Consider the following 25,656-nt stretch of genomic DNA (forward strand, 5'->3'; position numbering starts at 1 on the left):
TCATTTCCCAGTCAGTATAATGTTGAACTGTTTTAGGACGTCTTACTCTGCTCGGACTGGCCAGGTTCTTCTCAGCCAAGTCCACCTTGGTCAGGACAAAGATGGTCCTCTTCCCATGAGGGTCCATCTGGCTGACCAGGTCTGTTACAATGCTCCTTTCTGCATCCACACTGCCATCTGGAGGGAGACAAGAAAGGCACAGTGGATAGGACACATCATGACAATAGTAAACAAGGAGTATTAAACAGTAAAAACCTGGGAAATGGTGTTTTGCTTAAGAACAACAGTGGGGCTCTTTAAGTCCTCTGACCGTCCATCAAACTAAGACAAATGCTGCCTTTATAAATAATCGCTGTAACTGCGACTAGTATACTTATGGCTCACCTTGAATACAGAGGATGATTGCATTGGGGTTCTGCATGTAGGCTTTGCTGATGCTAAAGATGGTTTCCTTAGTATCTGCTGCCATGCCTGCTGTCACAGTCTGAAAGAAACACACATTTTAAAAAACCTGTCAAAGACTGTATTTGCATTACTGTATTGGTACATGTGTAAACATTACAGAAAGTATCCAGTCAAAGAAATGTGTAAACATTCCCACCCTAATTAATTAAAGAATGTATACTCACACTGATGACTCCTGGTAAGTCAACAAGCACCATCCGCTGGATGCCGGGGCCTTTCACACTCAAGGATATTGTCTGACATGCAAAAAATAAACATCATTATTCTCTGAAGCATTACAGAAGTAAATCAGTGAGTAGCTGCTTTGTTGGCAATCTGAATGGAAGCATTATGTCTAACCTCACAGCTGACGGTCTGTCCCTCCTTTACACTCTTCCTCATCCTCAGCTCAATCTCGTGCCTCAGAGCAGCCAGCTGCAGGACACAGGGACAGACGGCAGGTATAATGATGTAAACTGGTTAAAAAAAAAAGGTGATAAAATGAGTCTGAAGTGGATGGAGTGAGTGACTGTGACTCACGTCTTCCTCCTTGGTAAGGTCAAACTCTCGACCACTGTCCTTAAACATCGCCACATGGTGGGGACCTTCGCTTAGTGTTACCTGCAGCAAGAAGATGAGTCAAGGGCTTCAATTACAGACATACATTAAAACTGTTGATTAATCAATTAATTAATTGGTTAATTAATTGTTGATTGTGCAAATAAAATAATTTAAATAAATACATATATTGGCCGGTGTGGTTCCACATACCTTGACAGGAGAGCGGGTCATCATTTCTCCTGACCCCCTGGGGAAGATCCTGGCCTGGGCTATCATTTCCAGAACACTAGTTTTCCCAGCACTCTGGTCCCCGACCACAACCACCTGAAACAGAGGAGGAGGAAATGGGCGTGAGGTTGAACAAAATACAGATAAACAGAGAGAGGAGAGAAGAGGAGACTTAATAGTGAAAGGACAAAGTAAAAAAAGAAACAGAGGACAATTTGTGATCTAAGAAACAACATAAGCATTTATGAATTTGGAGGTCAGAGGATTTAACTTCATATCATCTAGCTCCTCTTTGACATAAATCAAGTCGAACTACATTTGTCTGCTCCTTACCCTGGGTAGGTGGTCTTGGGTGTTATAGTTGGCATCATAGTCTGACAAGATGTCCAGGACTTCAGAATACAGGTCAATAAGAGATTTCTATATGAGGACAGAATAACAATGAATATCAATACATTTTTATCCACAGTAACACTGACAGCAAGGTATATCAAAACTTATATAAGAGGCAACACAGAGCATTATTAGCTATTATTACCAAACTGAAAACCTTAAGATCATGTTAGTGTGAATGGTGTTAATTGTGTGTATGTGTTCATATGTGCAACCCACCTTCACTTTCCTCTGGTGAATCCCCTTATCATCTTTTTGCAGAACCACTTTCCTTAACTCTTTGTTCTCCTTTTCCAGACGCTCCAGCATGCGCTGATATTTTAGCTAGGGTATAAACGGCAGCATCCAATCAACAACCAGCATCAGTAACACTTTACAGCCAACATTTGATCTAGTGGTGCAGTATTAGGATCTTTATGAATAGTGTACTACTGAATAGACTGAATAGACCGAGATATAACAAAGATCTTAACCTATTCCATTTTTTTTATCGATTTCATATTACTGAAATCAATCATGCAGTAATCAAGACACAATAAGACACAGTATTTAAAATATTTGAAAATAATGGATGTGGAGGAGTTGCATGATACTAACTTTCCTCTGTTCCAAAATAGTTCCAGTGTTCACAGAGCACATCTAATGAATAACATGCAAAACATAGTTTGCTCCTCTTTGTTTTAAATGTAGTCAAGTATGTGTAAACCATTGTAATGTTACACTGTGCACTTTTTTTCCTCATAGATTTAATCCAAAGTAACACTCAATCTACTGTACCTGCGTACGGAGTAGTTCCTCTTGAAGGTTGTCTATCTTTTCTTTGTCTGATGACTAGAGGAGGATTTGTCGAAAAACAGAGAAAGAACAGCAACAAATTGAGTTTATGCTTCTATTTCTTTTTGAAAATAAGGGCTTCCCGTTACTCTCACTGTGCAACAAGCACGAAATCCCACCAGCACCACGAAGGTTCATTTCGTGCACACTGTATTACAGAGAGAACCAGAATTGAGAGTCAAGTTAATGCATAAACAGAGGGGGAAAAAACAAATATCAGGCAGACACGACTCATTCTGGTATTACTCTGCTTCAATCAACAAGCACAAATCACAGAATGACCCCGTGAAAAATACAGCTGAATTTAACCACAAAACCATTTAATTACAGCTTGATTTTTCATGATTGGGCAAACCTCCTTCGATTATATATTTTGTACACTTGGCACATGTTTGTCAGGATGAGAGACAGGACAGAAAGCAGGAGACACAGCAAACATGAACGAATGGGATAGGCAGCAGAAGAAAGGGAATTAACAAGACACCAAACTACTTCATCAAAAACTATTTCTATACAACAAGAAGTGTTCGATACGTTACCTTCTACTGATAGGCGTCAACAGTGTATTAAAATGTTTTGAATTTCCATAATTAAGACACTTGTATATATCACAACACTGCTAATGAGTTTTAGGCTTCTACATTGCCGTTAGTAAAATCCCAAATTATTATATAGCTGAGTCCATTCATGGTAGCTTCAAAAAGTGCAGCTCACACCATGCAGCTGGTTGCCACTCCACTCCATGCAGTGTGTCCGTACATTAATGGAGTGCTGCTGCTGATTATCCATCCATTTGCATGAGAGAGTGAGACTGAGCTACAATACTGTGCTCCCTGACTCAGGCTATGAAGGTCCATGTATGCCTTCTTCTTCACAGCCAAAGCTTAGCCTGACAGACTATGAGGTGATACATGGAGGCTACTGTAGGCTGTTGTAGGGGAAGGACTAAAGTATTTAACAGGGTAATTCATCTGCTCTACAAATATAAAATAAGCTGAAAGGGTTCCACAAAATGATCTTAAAGCGCTAAGGCCATGGCTTTAAATAGAGGGCTGGACACAAACACCAGTAACATATCATGCAATCCAATGCAATAGCAATGCAATAAATGCATTCAGTCAAAGGTTCCCAACCTTTCCAATCATTTAGTAAACTGATGACTCCTGACTAAGAGACATATTTTATGGATATTTTATATTATATTCAAAGCATAACAATAATTGTAGGGAAAACTGATAACTGAATAATGATCCCAAATAACAAACAAAATACCTGCAGAACATTTGTTTAAAACGTGATTTGGATGAATTTTCAGCATTTCCTGAATCAGGGATAATTTTACTTTTAGGAACTTTTATTAAAATAATCTTGTGACACCATTATTCTTAGTTTTTTATTGTTTTAACTGTGCACTTTTCTTCACAGAAATGAATGAAATGCTGACATATTACTCAACTTCATACTTTAAAAAAAGTGGTCCTTTACAACCCACTAGTGGTTTTAGCAACCTCTAGTGGGGTTCAGGACTCCAGGTTGGGAACCAGTGGTTTGATCTGAGGCGTTGTACTGTGTTGATGTTAAAGTTTATGTGCTCCACATAGCAAACATTGCATTTATTGCATGGCCACAGTACTGGAAAGCATTAACACATTCAATTATTTTTGCAGCTGTTCATGTTGTTGTGTCTACCATGCCCTGTATATCAGTGGTGGTGTGGTGGAGGGTATACACAGGTATTAAGGGGACACCCACCTGTATTACTGGTGGTTTACAGTACAACCAAGTATCTGACAAAAATCCATTAGAATATGTGGGAGAGTGTAGACACTTCCTCCTCTGTAACCTAAACATGTACCTCGTAGTACACCCACTTTATCAACCACCACAACACCACTGTAACTTATGGAGGATGAGAAAGCTTCTTCAATTCTTTTATGACAGAGTTTTATTTTCAAACCAGCTCTTTTCTTGCCAATTAAAATAGTTAAAGAGCAACTTAACATCAGCTACACATCTTGTTTTCACTGACCTCCAGGAGTTTATTTTTTCACCTTGTTAGAGTGTTGATGAAGTGCATATCCAACCACACCAATCAGTGATGCTGGTTGTGGTCAGAGGTGCAACAGACTTCAAACATTTACCACAGAGGACAGTGACACAGTTTGCTTCTCAGCTTGGTGTTAAATTACTCTACTAGACAAGGCAGCTGGTAGAAATTAAATTTAAAGAGTCCTGGAATATATATACTCTATATACTCTAATTCTATGACTGTTTCTTCTCTGCAGCTTAAGAGAGCTCTGGTGGGATAGGGCGGATCTAAGTGGGGTGGGACCTTCACCTTGCGTTTCTGTTGAGGGGGGCTGGGGTTCGGAGGCGGACTGGGAGCAGGCTCTGGCGGTGGGGGACGCGCACTACTGGCTGCAGCGGCCCGCCGGACCTCCTCCTCGTGCCGCTGGATCTGCTGCTGAATAAGAATGAGCTCGCCAAGCAGACCCTGCTGGGGGTACGTCATAATGAGAGACATGTAGGAGCAGCAACAAAGACATTAACCTGCCACTGGGCTCGGCCGTACAGGCAGATGCTGCATCCAATCACAGGGCTACAACACAGGAAACCTGGACTGAATCTGTTCAGGCTGGAGAACAATGACTCAGTTGAGGCTTAAGTTTAAAAAAAATCAAGGTCTTTGGCTTTGGTAATCTTGCCACCATCATCAGTGCTACCCAACAAAGTCAGTCTCTCTCAAACACAAAGGGGAGATGCTAAACTTTGCCAGACTGAAGGCGGAGGAGGTGACTAATACCATAACCAGCACCTCTTAGCAAGTGGCAACAACTCCAGGCAGCGCTATCACTGATATTCATACTTAATAGTTCAAAACACAATAAGAAAGTGGAAATTCAGGTTTTACTATAAGAGGTAAAAGTATAACCAAGGTAAGACCACAGTGTTTAAATGTGCTGCAACACAATGATGTTAGGTGGTTCTGATCGTTACTGATCACATGATGCTGAAGATGATGATGATAATTAAGATAAGCGTAGCCAGCACTGGGATGTTGCTCTATCAGGGGCGAAGCACAAAGCATACGGTAAGCAGGTGAAATTGCCTTAGTTCAGGGGTCCCCAACATGACATCATCATTTAACTTTATGCTGTTTTTAGCTTCCTTCTGCTTTAAGAAATTTACTAAATTTGTGAAATGGAATTTCGAAGCAAAACATCATGTGTTGCCTTTTATATATGCTCATGTTGGAGACCATGACTGCAGGGTAAAGCAGGGTACAGGAGAGGAAAGACACTTTTTTCATATTTGAAAATGTAAAATTTCATATCATGTTCTCATTGTTTAAACTTTAGCTGTGTACAGTGATAAAAAAACACATAAAAACATAAAAACAGAACACGGGGACACTGAAACAGGTCTCTTTGCAGAAAAGAAGAAAACACAAAATGAAGAAAGAACAAAGAGGACAACAGCAATGAAACATAGTGTTCTGCCACAGACTTTTGTTGTAAAATATCAAGCCCAAAAAATGAATGCGGTCCATGAACTAGATCTCTGGAACGGTTAATATGCATAACAAGTAATAAAGGCACTTTTAAAGAAATGGTAAATATCAGTGTGCATAAAGTCCAAGTTTATGATGCAAGTGAATCATCAATATTTCAATTTATTACGCTGTCGTCACATATACATATTTGTACCTATATTTCCATATTTGTATTTAATTATATTGTACATATCTCTATTTTATTTTACTCCAAATTATTCTATATTTTGTATTTCTGTTTGTACATATCTTTATTTACTTACGACTGGCATTTGTATTTATATTATGTTGTTAAATTTAGTGTAGAGTGCTTTTTACTTTTTTTTTTACCTGTATTTGTTTACAGAAGTACTTCTTTTGCTATTCTTATACAGCAGCAACAGCTGTAACAAAAAGCAACTTTCCCTAGGGATGAATAAAGTATTTCTGACTGTGATTTATACTAAAGATGGACTAATTGTTCTTCTTGACTGATTCTCAAGTTGTTATAGTCTGACCTGCTGATTTTAGCCGATTCAGATTTTCCTTCTTTCTAAAAAAGTGGCTGATTCTGGTCTCCGTCTCATTGACACATACATTTTTACTCTTACTTTACTCTTACTCTATACTGTTACTAAGAGCCATTTGTTACTGTAAAATTGCTACATGCCCTAAAAAGCTTTTCTTGAAGGCTGCTAGCATGTGAAACTCACAATTCACGTTCAGATGAACTGATTGAATCCCAGTGTACTCAAAAAAATTTAATTTCTCTGTATTATAAAGTATGTTACATTTAGGGGTCATTTTATTCAAAGACCTTCAAGAGTGCTTATGTCTATAGAATTAGGGTCTTGTTTATAAGCCCTTAAATGCTGCAGATCTTTGTCTTGAACTAAACATATATAGGGTTTCACCAGTAGATTTTGATTCAATCTACTACCATTCTCACCACTGACGTGAAAAGTAGCCAAGCTGCAGAGAGGAGCTGTGTGAAACTGAGCAGCAGTAGAGTGCAGAGAACAAAGCTGAGAAGTTTTACAAACGTACCTTTTTGTATTGCTTATCGCTGCCTTCCTGCACGGCTGCTGTAGAAGAATCTGTGGCTTTTAGAGGGGGATCGCCTGACGTTTCTACCAGAGGAGACACAACGACACAGAATGGAGTTACTAGTGGAAATGCATCTTTGATTGCTGAGAGCTGAAAATAAAATAATAAATAAAGTTTAGAGAGACAAAAATGCCTTTAGTGAAAATATGCCAGATAGCCATCATTTAAAGCATGCATATGATGAGAAATAAAGAACAGTGTGATTAAATTTCAAATGCTTGGAAAATCTTGCACCAACATAGAAATATATACATATAGCATGTACATACTATACATACTTTATTTACATAGACATTGACCACAACCTCAGTTCAAAATTCAGTTCAATCAGGACATTTATTTTTTTAGATTATTGAATTATTGACCTAATTAACTGAACTAATTTGCATTAACTTTATTGTATTTTTCTATAAACAACAGTAATGTTTAAATACTACAGGGCATTTTAAAAAATGCTTATTACTCACTTCTTATTAAAATGAGTTCCCATAAGATCCACTTTGTCTATAGTGAGTAACATTACATATAAGTAAATAAATAACATGCTGTTATTGTCATCGCCATGCAAAAAGCAAAGTCTGCTGAGCCATATAAATGAGGCAGGTGTTTAGAGAGGCACCACACTATAGTGTAATGTGCATAGTCAAATATATAATTTAAATACACTAAATATATCGATTTCAAAATATGAAAACATACTATATTTTCCCTAAGCCATGAAAGGCTGTGAGGTTGGGAGGTTGAAAACAAAAGAGGCAGGAACACTCCTTTGCCGATCTGATGACTCACAGTGGGTGTGGTCCAGTATGGTCTGAAAAAACGTCTGTAGAAATGACTTACTATTTATCACTAAAAAATGACCTAAAGTATTTTAGTATTCAATTATCATTGTCATAAATTATCTATTCTTCTTCAAGAAGACCGTGTACTTTTGTGAAAACATCTTGATGTATTAAAACTTCCACAAATGTTCTATTAGAATGTGTTTTGTGTGCATTTTCCAAACATTTGAGGGGAAATAACTAAAGACAGACTGAGATCACCCCAAATATTAGTGAAGCGGGTGTAATTAAAGAAAGCAGCCCATACAGGCCAGGGGAGAGAGAGGGTGGAAGTCAAAGGAGACACAAACCACACAGGTAGAAGAAAATACAGCCAAGGACAGTCAGGATAAAGAGAGTCAAAGGGAAGAGGGGGTCATACTAAACATCTTCAGACCAGCTTTGCAGACCAGGAAGAAAAAATTAAAATAATGGTGGGTTATTGCCATTATTTACCACTTTACTTTTACTGCACTTGTATTAACCACATGAGACATTTTTAAAGAAGTCAGAGAGGAGGACAGAAACTTAAACTTAAACTGATGCCACTGGGTAAATTTGGATGTCTGCATGAATAAGCATACTCCTCTGAATACCCAGTCCAACAGTCAGCGTGACAGGTCATACATTTCACTGAATACAGAACCTGCGTTAAGCATGAACACTGCCATTGTTGGCAGCAGCACTGGTCTGAAACTGGAAGCCAACGTCCTGGAAAGATGCTCCGCTAGCGCCTTTAGAGCCGAACCACGGCAAGCAGGAGCCAACAACCATACCAACACTGTGCCAGGTGGTGGTCAACCAGCAGCAGAGAGAAATGAGGGGAGTGGGCAGCGCTACTGAGTGCGGGGTTTACACACCTAACAACAGATGCAGACCAGAAGCTCCTTTGACTTCACTACCCAAACTCACACCTGTGAAGAATGTGGAGGAGGACAGGAGGGTTGGGGAGGGGGAGAAAGGAAGAACAACACAAGATAAAAAAAATCATAAAAGACAGAAGCAGAGGGATGGTGGTCAAAGCACGCAGGGTCACAGCTAAATGATGTGTATTAAAACAAAGCCACTGCTGTGCCAGAATGAAGTAGCCACTTAATGAGAAAAGAGATCAGCACACACCAAACTGAGCCTGAACACAGTCCAGAGGTTATTCTTTTCAAAGGCCTCTACTGGTAGAACAAGATGTCTTTGTTAGTGTTGCATTATCAGCCCGATTATTGGCAGTGATTTTTATGAATATAGAAATACTTTTTTTTAAATTCAATTGCAATTCTATATTAAAAAACGCACTACTTTGGCTCTGATGCAGCCAGTCCCTCTCTGTCTGTAGTCACAACTCTGTAGTCTTATTCAATGTCCCGCCTACAGGTCTGTCTAATTGGTTATACGAGTATAATAGCCTATCAACACTAAAAGCTACTGTGTTACATACTGTGGAGTTATTCTAAATTTTGACATTAAGATTTACAATTTTACTCCAAATGTAAATTGGAAGCAAAAGTTGGTTATCATCCTCCTTGATTATTAACATTACCAGAATTGGACCTGAATAAAGCAAATTAATCCTTCCCCGACTATGAAATGAACATTATCACTTCCATTAGCCTGTAACCTGATAGAATGAATACGTTTTGATTAGAAGAGCTGAATTTTTAACACCTGCACTAAAGACTGCACAGGTTATTAGAGGATTCTTTCATACAGCGGAGATATGTGTGGCATTGTGAAAACCCATGATGCAATACAAACCCATTTTTGTGTGTTGTTGGATAATGATTTTAAAAATATAAAGTGAATTGAACAGAAATAGAAATATAATCATACATATACATCTGACAATAGTCTACTACCAAGAATTGGTCCCCTCTGAAAAGACTGTTTGTAATACCATGACTCAAGATGTGTTGCATTTCCTACAGAACTACTGTTCCAGACAATGGTTAAAGATTTTTGGTGAAAAGATTATTTTAGCAGACACAATTGTAGACGAGAGGAGGGTTGTTGCAGAAAAAGCAGCATTTAGAGCATGAAGCAGGCTACTGCCTCACATTCTTCCATTTCTTCTTTGTATGTGTCTATAGATACGTCTATGTTATCTCGTTCTGCTAAGGTCACTTTGAGGTAGGAGAAACCACAGATAGCACACATTGTGTAGATCGAGCAGCCAACTGAAGTGTAGGTCCAGCCCTGACTGAAAACTAAAGTGTAAATAAAACAGAATGCTATTATTTCATATATGTGTGTATGAATGAAAACTGTAAGACAGTGTATTTTGTGTGTAACTTTTGTTTCGGTAAATGTAAACTCTGAATTTCATATGATCTGTTTTTATTTATGTTTTACACAGAATCCCACTTTTTTGGTTTTGGGCTTATATGTTGCTAGATATATCATAGAAAAGCACAGAGGACAGGATTCTTGGGGTACAATTACTGTTATTACTTCTGGAGTAGACACTGTAATGTTGGCAACTTTTATTTTTGTTGTTATCCATTATCTTTATGAAGAAATAGTTGAGGTTTTGTTCACTCACCGGAGGACAAGAGGCTTTTGAGGAAAGTGAAGTTCTCGCCTATCTTGTCAAGATCAGGTAGTAGTTTGGCTATTTCCTCTATCTCTGGTAGGGCTTTGGCCAGTTTATCTGCGAACAGAAAGGATAGCAAGTCAAGCAGAGAAGACAGAAGGCTGGGAGTCTTATCTCATGATTATTAATTGTTCAGCCATGTTATAACTAACATTAATTACCCATTTGACTTTCTGACACCCTGGGTCTTCTACAGTGAAGACGAGGTATTAGAACATTAATTAAAATAGTATTTCTTTTTTTATAAAAACACTTACCAAGATCAATTTGTTCACTCAGTTCCCAGACAAAATCTGGAATGACCCAGTTGTATTCACTAAAATCAGGAAGCATGTCCTTCCACTCATCATAGGTCTGGAGAAAAAATGGAAAGCTTCTGTTATCGTCACATAAATGAATGTTCTCTACTGTTTTCAATAAGCATCAGTGTGACATGGAAGCTCGTAATGGCAGGGAACAGCTCTTAAGGGCGCCCATGGAAACTAAAAAACAATAATATAGTTGATGACTACGTTTGTTGACCTAAATTTTCTGTTTATCGCTAAACTAATATGACAAGGTTACAACTCTCTTGATGATGCAAAAACTGAAAACTTTCAGAATTTTTCAGAAACCAAGATGATACACTCAATACAGACCTTTTTAGCAGTGTACCCTCCTCCCACTGCCGACCCCAGCAGAATGTATCGGAGCTTTAGCAGCCGGGCGGCGAGGCGGGCCACCCAAAAGTTTCGCTGTTGCTGGTGGCCGCGGCCCCCTGAACCTGGGGGAGGCTTGGGAGGTCGCATGGGCAACCGTGACATGGAGGTAAAATAGCGGGCTGCCGTGCGATGAGGTGGTCGCTGGGGGTTGGTGTTTCCCGAGTAGCGGTGGTGGATGGCACGGGACAGAGGGTGCAGCTTCTGCAGCGGTACCCGAAATCTCACACCCATGTTGGTGGAGACCAGGTTCCTGCAGGCCATGCTGAGAAGACAGAGAAATTGGGCAATAAATTACACAAGATCACCATCCTTATGTGCCTAACACAACTGAATAGAGAGGCAGGTGACAACCTAAAGGAAGACCAAAATCTTAGTAAGGTGTTGGGCTTAAGATTTGTGCTTGTCAAAACTATTTATCTTGTGTCACTTTGAAAATAATTACAGGAAATTTAATTGTTGCAACTGCCTCTTATGTAAGCGTGATTGTATACTGTGCATGTGCCTATACACAACATACCCACTGAATAAACAGATGGGTGACAAATTATAGAAATAATCAATAATCAACATAAAGTGTTGCCTCAATGGGCATTTGCATTGATTCTAAAATGTCTAAAATGGGCCAAAATCTCCCATAGGTGTCAATTGGGTTGAGATCTGCGAAGGCCATAGCATATGATTTACACCATTTTCATACTCATCAAACCATTCAATGACCCCTTGTGCACTATAGATAGGGCATTGTCATCATAACAGATCACCTCCATCAGGACAGAAATGGTCCATCATAAGAAAAAGGTGATCACTCAGAAAATCTGAATCAACTTGTCCAACTCAGCATTTTTAAACATGCCAAAGAGCATGACTGGATGTTAACTGCTTACTTGTACCATCCATAACATCTGAGTGGAAGCATCTCTATTCATTATGAGTCGCCACTCATGCATTCATGTTTTTCCAGAGCTTGTATGTGTAGAGCCAGTCGTTGTTGTGTTGTTACATCAATAAGCAATGAGTGTAGCAGTAGTATGATTAAGAAAATGTAAGCCAAACAAACATTTCTTCCCTTTCAGCCTGCCCTAAGATATATCCTATGGTATCTGAGTGTCTGAAGTGTAAAAGAATACACAAGTTACTATTGCTAGTGTGTATGTAATACTATAACGGATGATTGAATCTGTAAGTAGAGTAAAAGTAGACTCACAAAAATGCTGCGACAGACATGAGAAAACAAGATTTGGTAATTAACGGTAATGATGCGTAAATCTATTGAGTTTGGAGTACGGTGTGTTATGTAACTATCATATGCTTGACTTAGCAAACAGTATTACATAATAAAAGGCATCGATTTGTTTCAGACTCAGTATCTTAATTAAGAAACAACCAGGTTAGCTAGCTGACGTTACTGACGCTACCTGGCTGACGTTAAAGTGACATCAAAACCCACAACGGTCGCTTTGCTGCTTCTAATAAATGTCAGTGACAGTTTGTTAGAGATGTTATTTAGCAATTAGTTAGCTGTAACATATTTTCATATAGGACGATGGTTATTGACATGATTAAGGGACCAGGCTTCGCTGTCCTCAGCTGTCAGAATGACCAGCTAGCAAACGGTGTGTGTGCTTTCCTTCTGCCACAGCTAACACAGCTAGCTTCTGCTAACTTTACCTTCATTAAATGGGAACTTACCAGGTAGCTTTACTCCCGACACGCAACATGGTGCCGTTATCAACAGCGGCTTAACACGAATCTCTTTCTAAATCAATCCTTAAGCGCGGTTTGATTCATCTTTCCATAGAGTAAACATTTGCTTGCCTGTTATGGCAGCTAACTAGCTCGTTAGCTAAAGGACACAGCCAGACTGATAGTCAGCTTCCGGTGAACGGTACTACTTTAAAATCAGCACTGACAGATAATATATCAGTAAAATAGTTCCTACGTATGGTAGGCTGCTTTGTAGCAGGGGTTCTAAATTCTGTAGCCTGGACATCCCATTTTAAATTAATAATAAATAATAGATTAGCAAAGTAAGTGCATATAAAGGAGTCAAAAGCAGACGCAATAATGTTAGTTGGCACATTTACATGGGCAATACTGATAACACAATTGATAAAGATTCATTTGAATAAACAGGTGCAGCTTTGACCAGTCAGGGCAAAGTGTAATTGAGATTAAATTGATGACTGACAAACAGCTGCCCATTTATAGGATGAAAATATGTCAGAATTCTCTGAAGTTAGTTTTGTGAGCTTAGCTTAAGGCTGCCAATGTAGATCTAAGTATTGTTGCATAGGTGTCATTTTGCATTTTTTGAGGATCCAGAAGGAAACACATTTCAAATTTGTGTGTCAAACTTCATATCTGATCTCACTTATAAAAGAATTACAGGAAATTGTTTAAACTGTTCACCTGCATCTGTATTTGTGTACTTGAGGGTGAGTGCAAACACCAGCATACATTACAAATCATGGGTTAGATCATCCAAAGTCTGCATTACAAGAATGATTGTGTGCAACTCAGTTGTTTACAGTTAGGGCTCATGTAAATATGTTGTGAATACATCACTTTAGGTACTGCAAACTATAACACCATTTACACATTGGCAAATTGTAAACATTTTCTACATAACATTAAATACACAGAATTTTAACGACCTGTAAGTAAATATGATATGAAACTATCACTTTCATAACCAGTTGGCATGTGTAGATTTTCATTTGTACCCATGTAGAATAAAAACTAGATAAGAGCCTATGGACTATTTTATTCCATTCAATCTATCAAAGCTTTAACTGTACAAATAAAGTGAAATCACTATTTTGGTTTCATATTAGTAAATTAGTGTCATTTAGTTTTTATTTCTCACCTGGGACCTTGGCAATTTCACTCATCTAGAGTCTGTCTTAAGCAACTGCTGTAAAACAAAAGTATTACAATGAAAACTGTTAATAATCACTATTACCATATAGTTGTTGAGCATTTGTCAAATATAGGTTGAGTAGTTCAACTACAAAGCAAAAATGTCAACTAATAAGCTGTATAAATGTTACATACTCTGATATCATATCTGAAGGCAGACTATCAGAATAAAGTTACTGTAGCTCCTGCAGGATTGTGGTATCCTGTTCATGCAAAATGGAAACAAAGTACTCGTAGACGTGCAGCAGGTCATTTTGAGAACATTTATTGAAAAGAAAGAAATCAAGATAAATCTGAAATACAATCCTCAGGGAGAAAGAAATGAAAATAAATAAAAAATAAATTATAAAGTACAAAAAGTACATCTCTGCCAATAAAAACAACACATATACCCCAGATGAGCCTCTTGCTGAGGAGTGGGAAATAATAAAAAGCACACCAGATAAACTGTACTGAAAGCCGACATACAGATGGACCGTGATAAAAGGTTTTACCAACAGTATATTTTCAATTCAGTTTGGGTATCAACTTTTATTATTTTCTTTATTCGTTACAAATAGACACATTTCCCTGAGGAAACAACATCCACGTGAGGCTTCATATACTCAGTGGCTGACTCAATCTAAATGCCATTCGATGGTTTGTTTAAAATACATGACATGAATAGGAGGCCAATGCTAACTGTCAACAGTCGGTATATGTTGTACCTGTATAAGAGCATAGAGGTTTCAGCATAAAAGCCATTGCTTTGACATAGCGGTGTCAGAATAGAAGGCAAAACTGTAGCGCAGAGGACAAGCGGTAGTAGTATTTACAGTTTGCACATCATTAAATTGATGAACTTGTATCAAGGTGCAGTTTTGACACAGCTGAGACTGAATCATTTTGCCTTTAGCAGCAATATGGTCACTTTCTACAATAGACCGCTAAAGTTGAGCAGCAATGCACATTCTTTTTGCCAATTACATTTTGATTCCACATGGATGTAAATGATCTTTAAAAAGTTCCAGACAAAGAAAGTTCAACATGTACATTGGATGATCGAACAGAGGAGTAAAAAGATTGTCAGATGTTGCTCGAATTCTGAATTCGCTGAAAAGAGGCGCTTAATATACCACAGCAGGTGAATTCCCTTCTTGTGTCAGGTCCTTGGTATCGCACAAAGCTTTGAGATAAAAGCAAAAAAAAAAAAAAAAAGCAGAGAAGTCGATCTACTTTTAGAACCTGCAGAGTTTCCTCAAACTCTAAAATGCTGCTTTGTGTCTACCCAAGACAGAAAAAAATATTGATCCAATCATACTTCACAAGAAATGATTCAAATTGTGAAATAAATGCCCAGGATTTATGCCCAAATACGAAAAATCAAAGCTAATGCAACTCCATAACAGAAGTGAAAGTACAAATAAATCCAACAGACAGTACAAATCAAAAGAAGACAGACAACTGATTGTAACACAGTACCAAAATAGTAGAAAAAGACACACCAGCCCTTTGATAATCCAAAAACCAATACATTTTTTATAACTACATTTTTTTAAACTTTTATGCACACACTAGAAATTTACATCTTATATATACAGATAGAATCAAACCTCTAATATTATTATCACCTTTTGAACCCCACTTCTGCTGAAACAAATAAGATCTGACAGAACTGAACACAGGCTACTATTATATTTCTTTTTCTATTTTTTCAAATAACCAATACAGATCTAATGAAACATCTTTGGAAAAATAATCAATAACCATAGTATTGCATTGCATTATTTTTTGTTCTTTACAAACATTCAGTTTTAGCCTCAGTAGGTATATAGAGAGAAAAAAAAAAAAACCCTGAACGCAAATAAGAAAAACACCACTGAATATTCATAGGTGTAAAACCCATGTGGCCCATGTATTTGACAACATCTTTTTGCAAATTGGCACAAGAATGTCCATTTGAGCCACATTATGCATTTCTCACCAGCTTCATCTACAGTAATATATATGCTTCCCAGACTGACAATTTACCCAGAAATTCTATAACAAAATACTATAACTTTGCACATCAAATAAACATTGAAACCTTTAGTCACAGATCATATTTGAGCTTGTCATTAAAACAGTTTGGATCCCAAGTTTCCAATGCATTTTGTAATATCGCAAGAATTTCAATAGACAATGGCTTTTAGGAGCAACTTTGGACTTGTTAAGACAGATATTAAACTAATCTGTTGTTTGTATATGAATTAAATCATTAAAAATCAATGAACAAGCTAAATGCGAAGCCATGTGATATATACGTGGATAGGTCACATGGTACATCGCTGTTACCAGATGTTTGAGAAATAGTTTGCTTGAGAGTAACATTACATTTAGTTTGACATTCTTCTGACATGGCATCTCATAACCACTGATTAGCACTCTGAAATTACTTTGGGACACACACAATTTCAAATCATTAAGAAAAAAAACACACAGTTGGTGAAAGGCAGGCTGCGCGGCAGAGTATACAGTTATATTGACATTGAGAACAAGCTGTTTGTGTTGGTGTCTTTGCTTTAAAGTGATTCTCCACCCTGAATCTGCCTTTTGAGGATCAACACCATCTCTGGTGGCTTTAAAGCTGGCTGTAAAAAGCTTGTTTTTCTCCTCCTTCCAGCGGCTGTGATCGGCTCGAAATCATTTATTATGATTTCTATGGAATCACATATCCAGCAGTAAACAAATAAAACTCTGCCTTGTGATGAAAAATAAGACGTTATTAGTCCATGTAATGAGAACATTTCTTGAAAGAAGTATTTCAAAAATAATGACTTGGTATCTCAAAATAATGAGCAAAAATTCTTAAACATACTTAGTCTCATTAGATACTAAGCAATAATTTCGAAAAATGTCTCATTATAACGGGTTACGTGCTTTTTTAAAATTGGGCTTCCATAAGTTTAAAATAGTACCGATTTTCATGGCTGGAAAAAAAGAGCAATATGCCAAAAAACAAACAAGAAAACAACATTTTTGCAGTACAAACTGCTTCTCTGCTGTCCATCTGTTAGTTTACACACCTTCTACAGCCATCTTCAAAGTTGAATAATGTTTGATACTTAAACAATAGATTTGGGGGGAGCATCACTTGCAATGTCAAAGAAAGAGCAGTGAACATAAAATATAGCCCTTAACTCTCTATGCAGGTAGCCTATTTGTAATACACGTGTAGTGTATATCATATGCAGCACGTGTTTTTGCTGGATGATTTGAATATGCAGAGAGCTGATGAGATGCACAATGCCTTGCCTTAGTTTATAATGTACTATCACTCTTTTAATCAGTCTTCCATAGGAAGAAATTAGTTTTTAAAGAAATGTAAGTAGTACTGCTGGCTTTCTGGAGCCAATCTGACGGTTTGTATATGTAGGACGCTTTGATTTGTATGGTCTCATGCACGTGATTAACTGTCGAAGACAACCAGCCAGGTCCATGCCGATATTTTTTTTTTAATACAGAGAATGTAAATGTTCCTCCATTCCACAGTAGTGTTGTATTTGTAGTAATATTTCTAATATTGCAACCATCAGGTCTTCAGATCATGACAACTGGGCTTCATGCAAGTCTTGCTGTGTTTTCAGTCTCCTGTCTGGTGCTCACAGGACATGGCTCATAGACGCAAAACTGGAGGCCCAGAGGGTGTTAAGCTCATCATACCCTGAAAACAACATGTTTAATGGATGAAAAGTAGAAACGTTTTATTAGATCTCTACCACGAGTAGAGCAAATGTTTGGCATGAAGGGCGCGCCAGAGGAAAGTTGTTCCCTGTTAGCATGCTATGTTAGGAAGTAGAGCTGAGGTTGATGAGAATCAGATTTAGAGGTATCCTGTTATGAAGTGTTGGTGACCAGTCAGTGGATCAACCAGCATGCCTAAAAAGCTGAGATGAAACTTTTGTTCATGGTTTTTTTTTTCCTTCCAACTTTTCATTTTTCTATATAATAATATCTTTAATAAAATCCCTAAAGGTAAACTCTGACAAACTGGATAGAGATCCTACCACAGGTCCCAGCCTGTAGTTGATAGAAGACCACATCTGTCTCCCTTACTGTTTGTTTACTTTTTACAAATTGTAACGTTTTCACTTTGTATGAAACTTTTGGCCAAATTATGAGAACAATGTAACTTCAGATTACTTTGTGTGGTCCATCACTTTGTAGATTCAATAATCAATCTGATGTATGATGTCATGTATTTTGTGATTAAGGCTTGTGATTTTAAAAGCACGCTTTCCCTAAACCTACCTTGCTACTTATAGGGCAAATGTTTCTAAGGGGTTTAAATTTAAAAAAAGAGTAAGATTTTTAGGGAGGCCAAAACACGTGGCTGATGACAACACAATACTTTTAAGTGTCCCGTCAGCTCGGGAAAAACATGAATATTTTCCCATTTCCAAATTTTACAAAATCCATAAATGAGACATTTAACTTACTGTACTTTTCTAGACTTGTATTGGCTCTTGACAACCAATCTTGGTAAGCTTTAAAGCTTTATTTTTTTGGGTTATGATTCTCTGTTCTCCATTAGTGCTTGCCAGTTGGTAAAGCTAGCTCAATAAAATTACTCTAAATGTTAGCTGTCTAAGACCACTACATAGTAGCAATCATAGCCTGCACCGCGCACCACAGGTTACAAACTGCGAACGTCCTAAGACTGAGGTGATGGTTGCCCGGAAATATGAACATACAGTGGACCTGCTGCTGATTTTTAAAACGGTGTGATCAGATCATACATTTAGTCAGTGAAATCTCTTTGTTCCACCCTCTCCGGACTCTCTAGGGCGAACCAGTTATCTTACTTGCTGTTTAAATAAGAGTGGGTCTTACTTCAGTGTGCCAAAGTACTACCCCTCTACGAGGCTAGCATCTTTTTCTATCCGATTTCATATTTCTCCTGATTCTGTTTTGTCAATGACCATTCTGAAAAGCTCAGAAATAATATTAGGCTATTTTACTCTTTACTCTAAAATTGACATCTTGTACTGTGGTTGCTCATTAAATCTGAAAACACTTGAATTAATTAAAAACAGATTCATTAGGATTAATGAAGTATGTCTTCTTCTACATGGCATCTGACTGCACATGTACGTCAGAAGCTTGCTCTGAAGTGGAATGGGACTACAGCTCTCTTTACCCGCTCTCCCTTTAAAAGTGAGAGGGATTTTAAAACTGCATTTGTAGTCGATCTAAAAAAGGTCAACACATATTTGACCTGGTTCATCACTACTCCTTTCAGCCTGGGTTGAATGCTGCTCAGCTTTGGTGAACAGACATTACAATAAGGAATGGGAATCGAACGACGAGCATGAGAGACCTGAGAGCGCGCGAGAGGTTGAGCCAGAGAGTGAGAACTGAAACTTTATTTGGTACTCACTGGTAATGCTAAGGTTTTTGCAGCAACATCTCTGGAACTACAGTATTAAATGCAAGTCTCTTTGAACTGTAACAAGTAGATATCCTGCGACAGTTTCCTTTGAAAAGGTTCAGGGTGCGTTCACTGAACACGCATTATATGCATACACGTCAGCTGTATGAAAGGTACAGATTAGATACTGCGAAGGGGCCTGTGGGGGGGTGCTAGGAGTTGGTCATGATTTGATAAGTGGAGCCATTTTCTGGACGTGACTTGGCTTCAGTGGTGGTGGTTGGCTTTGGAGGCCAGTCGGGGTCCACACTGAGCTCCTGGGCCAGATGCATGTAGCGAGCCTTGGGTGCCATCTTGCTTGGGCAGCACAACCGGGACAGACACTTGTACGCTCGCAGGTCAATGCCCCCCTGAAAATACCACAACCCCACAAAAATAAACAAATAAATAAATAAAATAAAAAATACCAGAGAGAGGAGGAAAGAGAAGGATGAAAGGTTCTATGAACTGGGGTCATATTTTACTCAGGTTTTTTTTTTTTTTTTTTAAACACATTTACTGACCAATGCAAATCTGAAGGTGGCATGCTAATATAACTGTTGCATGCAAAATATAAAACTGGAGATAAGCCATTTGCGTGAAACGCAGGCACATTACTTTACACTGGTAAACTGCAACAAGTGTTCATGCATGCAACTCATTCAAAACAAAATTCAGCATGATAATAATTTGAAGGAGTTGGCAGTGGACAGCTTAAAGACTGAGGCCACTCCCTGAAAACAAGCTCATGGAGTCAAAGATCAAACAAACAAAGAATTCCACAGCAGGTAAATGAGTCAAAGACATTTAAGGTTAACCTGCTTTCGATTTAAAATATACTGTATTGGAAAGGAACCACTGACAGAGTTGACTCACAGTTATCTAAGACCTAATAGAGAAACTTAAAAGTGCAGGAAATAGAGCTTAGTAGGGCTTCTATCACCTTGCTAAAGGTATTAAAAGCATTTAGCAAGGTGGTTCTATGTTGGTTTCTAAAGGAGAGCGCTTTACTCTTTGACTTGATCATCAAGCTTTCAAATGCACAATTTACTTCCTTGTCATAAACACACTTAGCTGAATTTAAATGTACTTAGCCAGGCCAGCTCAAAATTTGAAAACAGCTTTCAGCTTTAGCAAGAATGTTATTCAGTACAATGCTTGTCTTTAAAAGCAAAACGGAGTCGGAGAACAGAATGGTTTGCAAAACTGCAACCGTTATCAAGCCCAGAAGAGACAGCCCATCAGTAGGACATGAGAAGGAGAGGACAGGTAGGACTGAGACGGATGTCTCACACATGCATGTGTCGGTTAGAAGTTACAACAGAAAAAGTGCGCTCCGTAACATTACAGAAAGGAGTGGGAACAGAGAGAGGGAACACCACACAAGAAGAAAGTGAAAGGGCTGAAGAAGAATGTGTCAGATTTTCCCAACCTGTGGTGTCTGGGCGACAGGAGTGACGCCAAAGCTGCCCTGTTTGTCTCGGCTGAACACAAGCTTCCATAAGATGATGTCAAGGACGAAGGTCTATGGAATAGCGCAGTGGGCAGGGGAAAGAATTACAGAGAGGCTAATTTGATTTCACATAGCTTCTGCATTGTATTTTGCACAGAGGTCTTCAATTGTTTTTGCAGAGCCGCAAAGTATTAAAAAAAACTGGCCACCTTTAATGTAGATGTCCAACCAGTGTTGATGGTAAATGTAGTTGATTGATGTAATAAAGTCCTCAGTGCATGTTATACTGACTGAAAGGCAAAATTTGCAGCTGCAAAAGCTTTTATTCCTGGTTCTCCTTGCTTGAATTGTACATTTGTTATGTTTTAAACAGCACAAATGGTGTCCCCAATATTAGCAAGGAGGATGGTATGGAGGATACATTTTACAGTGTTTTGGCTGACTCAGGTATTCAGCTAAATGTACTGTATACTGAGAGTATAAGGCTGAAGTAATGTAGCAAAAAGAGGCCATGGCTACGACTGCAGCAGGGAGGATCCTGAACTATGGTAAGCAATCACAGACTGCTGGTGCCTATGCTCAAGTCTCTCTCCAACAGAAACACAATCATTCTGCTGCAATGACCGCCTGCGGGAGCAGTTTTTGTTGGATGGTGTCGCTACAAACAACCTACAGAAAGTCTGTGTGTGCATGACTATGAAATACTCTTCACTTGGACAGAAGTGTGCAGACAGAAGACCTTCTTCAGGATCTCCAAAATAGCTGTAAAAGTCAACCAAGACCAGCAGGACTGAGGGGGGCTATAATGAGTAAGCTATTTTAATAAGTTGAATATTATCGAAATGCTGAGTGAATTTAAACTTGGCATTTTTGTTTTGAAATAATAGAGATGTTTCCGTGCTGGTTTAAGCTGGTTTGGACCAGGATCGTCTGAGTTTGTATTTTATTATCTGCTTAAGTACAGTTATAGCCTGCAGCTTCATTATGTTTTGGGTGAGCATCAGCAGCTTGTACGCAATGCATCCTGGTACATCTAGGCACTGCCAGCATGGCTCCGCAAGCAGGAATGTATTTCTCCAATAGACTACATTAACCATCAACACTGATTGGACACCAACAAAAATGTGGGGGATTTTCCCTGTAAGTGATCATCTGTGGCAATTATTTTCTTTCATCACGTTGTGTGTTAATCATTGCATGTGAGGTTAAAATAAAAGTAAACAGATTAGTAAGAGAGTGCATGGATACAACTATCTTAAAATACGGAAAAAGATGCTGACATTTCTTAATTATGTGCAAAATGATTTAGTTTGATTTTTTTTTTAATTCACTTAAAATGGTGAAAGGAATTTGCACTGGAAGTTTAATAGCAAAGAGCATCATCGAGGGTGTCTGCTTAGCAGCGCATGTATGCAGGGAAGTCATCTAAAAGGAAGGCAGAGGCACAGTGATACTGCTCCACTGAAAGTGGTAAGCCAGCACAAACTATTCATTGTCATGCAGCAATATATCTTCTGAAAGAGCGTCTTCGATCCAAAAACTAGACAGGACAAACATATGCTGCTTTGATGATTTTCAAAAGCCAAAGTAATGTAAACATTACACACACAAAAATGTTCACATAAAGATATTGTTTTTCAAGAAAAGAACATTTTTAGTTTACACACAAAATAGATTATTTTTCACAACACAAGATTGATCCTGCTGTCCAGCTAAATGAGACAAAGATGAGCACACTGCATGGAAAAACAAAAGCTGAACATGAGAAAAACATCAACTGTTGTTACCATGTGTTTTAAGTGTGTGCCTTACCTCCACGAAAACCGATACAGCTGCATTGACTAAGATGATCAGGAAGAGCTTGAACCTCCATTCAAACGGGACACAAACAATCTGTACAGACAGAAAAAGATACTCCAACACTGACCACTGAGATTTTTTTTGAAAGACAGCCTTGTTTTAAGGCTTCAATACTTAATGAAACTAAAGAACTGGACTTTATATTATATCAAAATATTAAAACCATATGGAGCTTGTCAAGGTAAAACAAGCTTGCATCAACAACTGAAATTAGTAAAGTGGTATGTTTCTTTGATTTTGACGTCTTCTTACCTCGAGAAAATCGTCAATGCCTTGGACAGGATAGAACATTATGAAGAGCAGGAAAAAATACAAAGTGATGGTAGACAGCACAAAAGGCCCTGCAGAGGGGAAAAAAGGCAAGCTCAAACACACAGATACATTAACAACATATGAAAGTAACTTTGTACCTATTTTAGGACAGAATTATTGATAAGAGCTTTTCTTACAATTCTTGTAGCTGGGCTGCCTGAAAGGTTTGCCCTTTGAGAAAACGATGGCAACGATGAGATACTGGAAGGAGGAGACATAAAAGAGGCTGGTGTTCTCGTAGTTCTGGATGTTGTGGTCGTCCACCTCTGTGTCGTTGTGGTCAGACACGTTAATATGTGATGACTGGTTGCAGGCACTGGGTGACAGCAGAGATCGGTTACACAAATATGGGCACATGGCAGCTGTTTAAAGCACATTTTAAAGGTTGTCTTAAATCATATTTAGTTGACATATTTGTTATTGTGTTTTTTTTAGGAATTATTATAATCTCTTTCTGTTATTTAATATTACTTTTTAAATTAAATCGATTATATATACACGTGTGTATACATTTTCCTTATTTTTTTATTTATATTTCTTTGTTATTTTTTATTCTTGCTTTTTTTCCTTTTCTGCAAAGTGTGTTCCTCCTATGTATTTTTGACATCGTTAACAAGGAAAGGAAGAATGCAATACCAGGTTATGTTATTTCTGATAATGATGCTTCACAATTAAATCAGCTGAGACATATCTAGTTAAAAATGATGTCCTGGTGCTATTTTTGCTCGGCTTTTCGTTTCTACGGATAATGATAGCAGGTGCTCACTCTGAAAGTGGTGTCCACTCTGAGTACCAGGGCTGCTGTTTGACCCAGAGGAATGTAACGGTCTGGAAGCCCAAGCAGATGAGGATCTGGGTCAGCACAGAGAACAGCAGAGGCCCTGAGATCAGACCTGATGGGGGACGACGTGACACCAGTTCTTTCCACGCTGGGTTCAGACTCACTGAAGAGAAGTAGAGATATAGGTTAGGAAAAGCACATGGTTAAAAAAACATATTATCCTTGTTAGTTTCCTTATACTTACTGGTAAAGACAATAAGGAGGATGATGGCAATATCGATGAAGAGAAACTGGAAGTCTCCAAGGTTACTGAGGATCTATGAAACACCAGAGACACCACAGATCAGAGGCTGGATATGTTATTAATTCCTCAACTAGTATTGATTGTGAAAGCAGCGTTACGTACAGAGTAGAGGAGAGTGACACTGATGTACTGGATGATGCTGTAGAGAGCCATGAACTTGAACACACAGAAGGAGGTGATGAGAGCAGCACGCCCCTCCCTGTAACAGCAACATATAAAGTAGCATATTATGCAAACATATCACCAACTTTTGGATTTGTGCAATATAAATGATTTTCTCTGTGTGATGGTGCAATTTTATATAAGATGTATTGTTTCTAGATGTATATTTATTATTGTTTAAATTGTTTTTATATTTGTTCGCTTCAATTGATAATACTTTTATATTTCTTTCTAATATTGCTTGTTTCTATTAATTGTTATTTTATTGATGCTTCTTTTTAGTTCTCTATCCACTTTTTGCTGCTGTAACACTGGGAGTTTCCTCATAAAGGAATATCTTAGCTTAACTTATCGTGTACTTTACAGCACCTGATACTTTAGTCTCCAGATTTTTGCTCTAGACTTTTAAACATCTTAGATGGACACGTTTGTTTTTTTCCACCCATTTTGTAGTGCAATACTCAAAAGTGTGTCATTAATAAAAGTGATGACAACAACATCCTGGTGCCTTTGAGTTTAGATTCTCCTTTTAAGTTTTAGTCATTTCTTTCACCATTTATATCTTTTCTCAGTCATTTATTTATTTACATTCTTATGTGGCTTACAAATCAGAAGAAGCAAATAAAAACCTGATAAGGCTGGGGACACAGGAGATGTTGGGGGTCCTGGAGGTGAAGGGAGAAGCTACCGAGGCCTCGAGCTCTGACAGAGAGATGCCACTATGAGCCCTCTTCAGAGCCTGCAGGTGAGGGAAGTGAGAAATACAAGTTATGTCCAGACTGCAATCAATTAATGTCCATGTTAACCTGTTACTGTTATATCAATAGTTTCCCTAAGTAGCTGTACATACCCCGCAGTCGTTTGCTCCGTCTCCACACATCCCCACGAAGTAGCTGTGAGCAAATCAGATTTTATTAAAAAAGCAGTGATATTATACAACGTATATTTATTTTTTACAGTTCTGGCTGAAGGCTACCGCTGCTGATTATTTATCAGACTGTTTCAGTACTGAGCAGCATGTATTTTAGGATGGCTCATCAACATCTAGTGTTCAACAGAAATACTCACTCTACACCCTGCAGTGACTCAATGAGCTGTGTTTTCTGGTCCGGGGCCATTCTGGCAAACACTGTCCCATGCAGAACCAGCTGCAAGGCAGAAAACACGATCATGATATCAGAAACATTAGGTATCATGGCGATAACTGGACCCAAAGAAAAGTACCAGCAAC

General features: G+C 38.3%; 2 protein-coding genes across 8 annotated transcripts in view; both read right to left on the reverse strand.

The window, feature by feature from the left end:
* opa1 (OPA1 mitochondrial dynamin like GTPase) overlaps positions 1-13,219 on the reverse strand; it is a 45,618-nt gene extending 32,399 nt beyond the window's left edge. The window contains exons 1-16 of one of the 6 annotated variants that reach the window (XM_059340771.1): positions 12,896-13,219; positions 11,144-11,468; positions 10,763-10,859; positions 10,455-10,562; positions 8,782-8,835; positions 7,041-7,123; positions 4,800-4,958; positions 2,404-2,457; positions 1,846-1,950; positions 1,567-1,653; positions 1,216-1,329; positions 985-1,065; positions 805-879; positions 630-701; positions 385-484; positions 47-177 (exon numbers count right to left, since the gene is read on the reverse strand). In XM_059340771.1, coding sequence (XP_059196754.1) covers positions 47-177; positions 385-484; positions 630-701; positions 805-879; positions 985-1,065; positions 1,216-1,329; positions 1,567-1,653; positions 1,846-1,950; positions 2,404-2,457; positions 4,800-4,958; positions 7,041-7,123; positions 8,782-8,835; positions 10,455-10,562; positions 10,763-10,859; positions 11,144-11,468; positions 12,896-12,924 — 1,674 coding nt within the window. In that variant the 5' untranslated portion in view covers positions 12,925-13,219. The remainder of the gene's footprint in view (positions 1-46; positions 178-384; positions 485-629; positions 702-804; positions 880-984; positions 1,066-1,215; positions 1,330-1,566; positions 1,654-1,845; positions 1,951-2,403; positions 2,458-4,799; positions 4,959-7,040; positions 7,124-8,781; positions 8,836-10,454; positions 10,563-10,762; positions 10,860-11,143; positions 11,469-12,895) is intronic. The other 5 variants (XM_059340772.1, XM_059340774.1, XM_059340773.1 and 2 more) reach the window with 5 other exon arrangements.
* Positions 13,220-14,374: 1,155 nt separating this feature from the next.
* Positions 14,375-25,656, reverse strand: part of atp13a3 (ATPase 13A3) — a 39,210-nt gene continuing 27,928 nt past the window's right edge. Inside the window, exons 24-34 of one of the 2 annotated variants that reach the window (XM_059340556.1) lie at positions 25,494-25,573; positions 25,276-25,318; positions 25,055-25,164; positions 24,366-24,462; positions 24,204-24,276; positions 23,945-24,122; positions 23,316-23,494; positions 23,119-23,207; positions 22,819-22,899; positions 20,986-21,078; positions 14,375-19,924 (exon numbers count right to left, since the gene is read on the reverse strand). In XM_059340556.1, coding sequence (XP_059196539.1) covers positions 19,727-19,924; positions 20,986-21,078; positions 22,819-22,899; positions 23,119-23,207; positions 23,316-23,494; positions 23,945-24,122; positions 24,204-24,276; positions 24,366-24,462; positions 25,055-25,164; positions 25,276-25,318; positions 25,494-25,573 — 1,221 coding nt within the window. In that variant the 3' untranslated portion in view covers positions 14,375-19,726. The remainder of the gene's footprint in view (positions 19,925-20,985; positions 21,079-22,818; positions 22,900-23,118; positions 23,208-23,315; positions 23,495-23,944; positions 24,123-24,203; positions 24,277-24,365; positions 24,463-25,054; positions 25,165-25,275; positions 25,319-25,493; positions 25,574-25,656) is intronic. The other variant, XM_059340557.1, reaches the window with a different exon arrangement.

Source organism: Centropristis striata, chromosome 9 (genome assembly GCF_030273125.1).
Source record: "Centropristis striata isolate RG_2023a ecotype Rhode Island chromosome 9, C.striata_1.0, whole genome shotgun sequence".
NCBI classification, from domain to species: Eukaryota; Metazoa; Chordata; class Actinopteri; order Perciformes; family Serranidae; genus Centropristis; species Centropristis striata.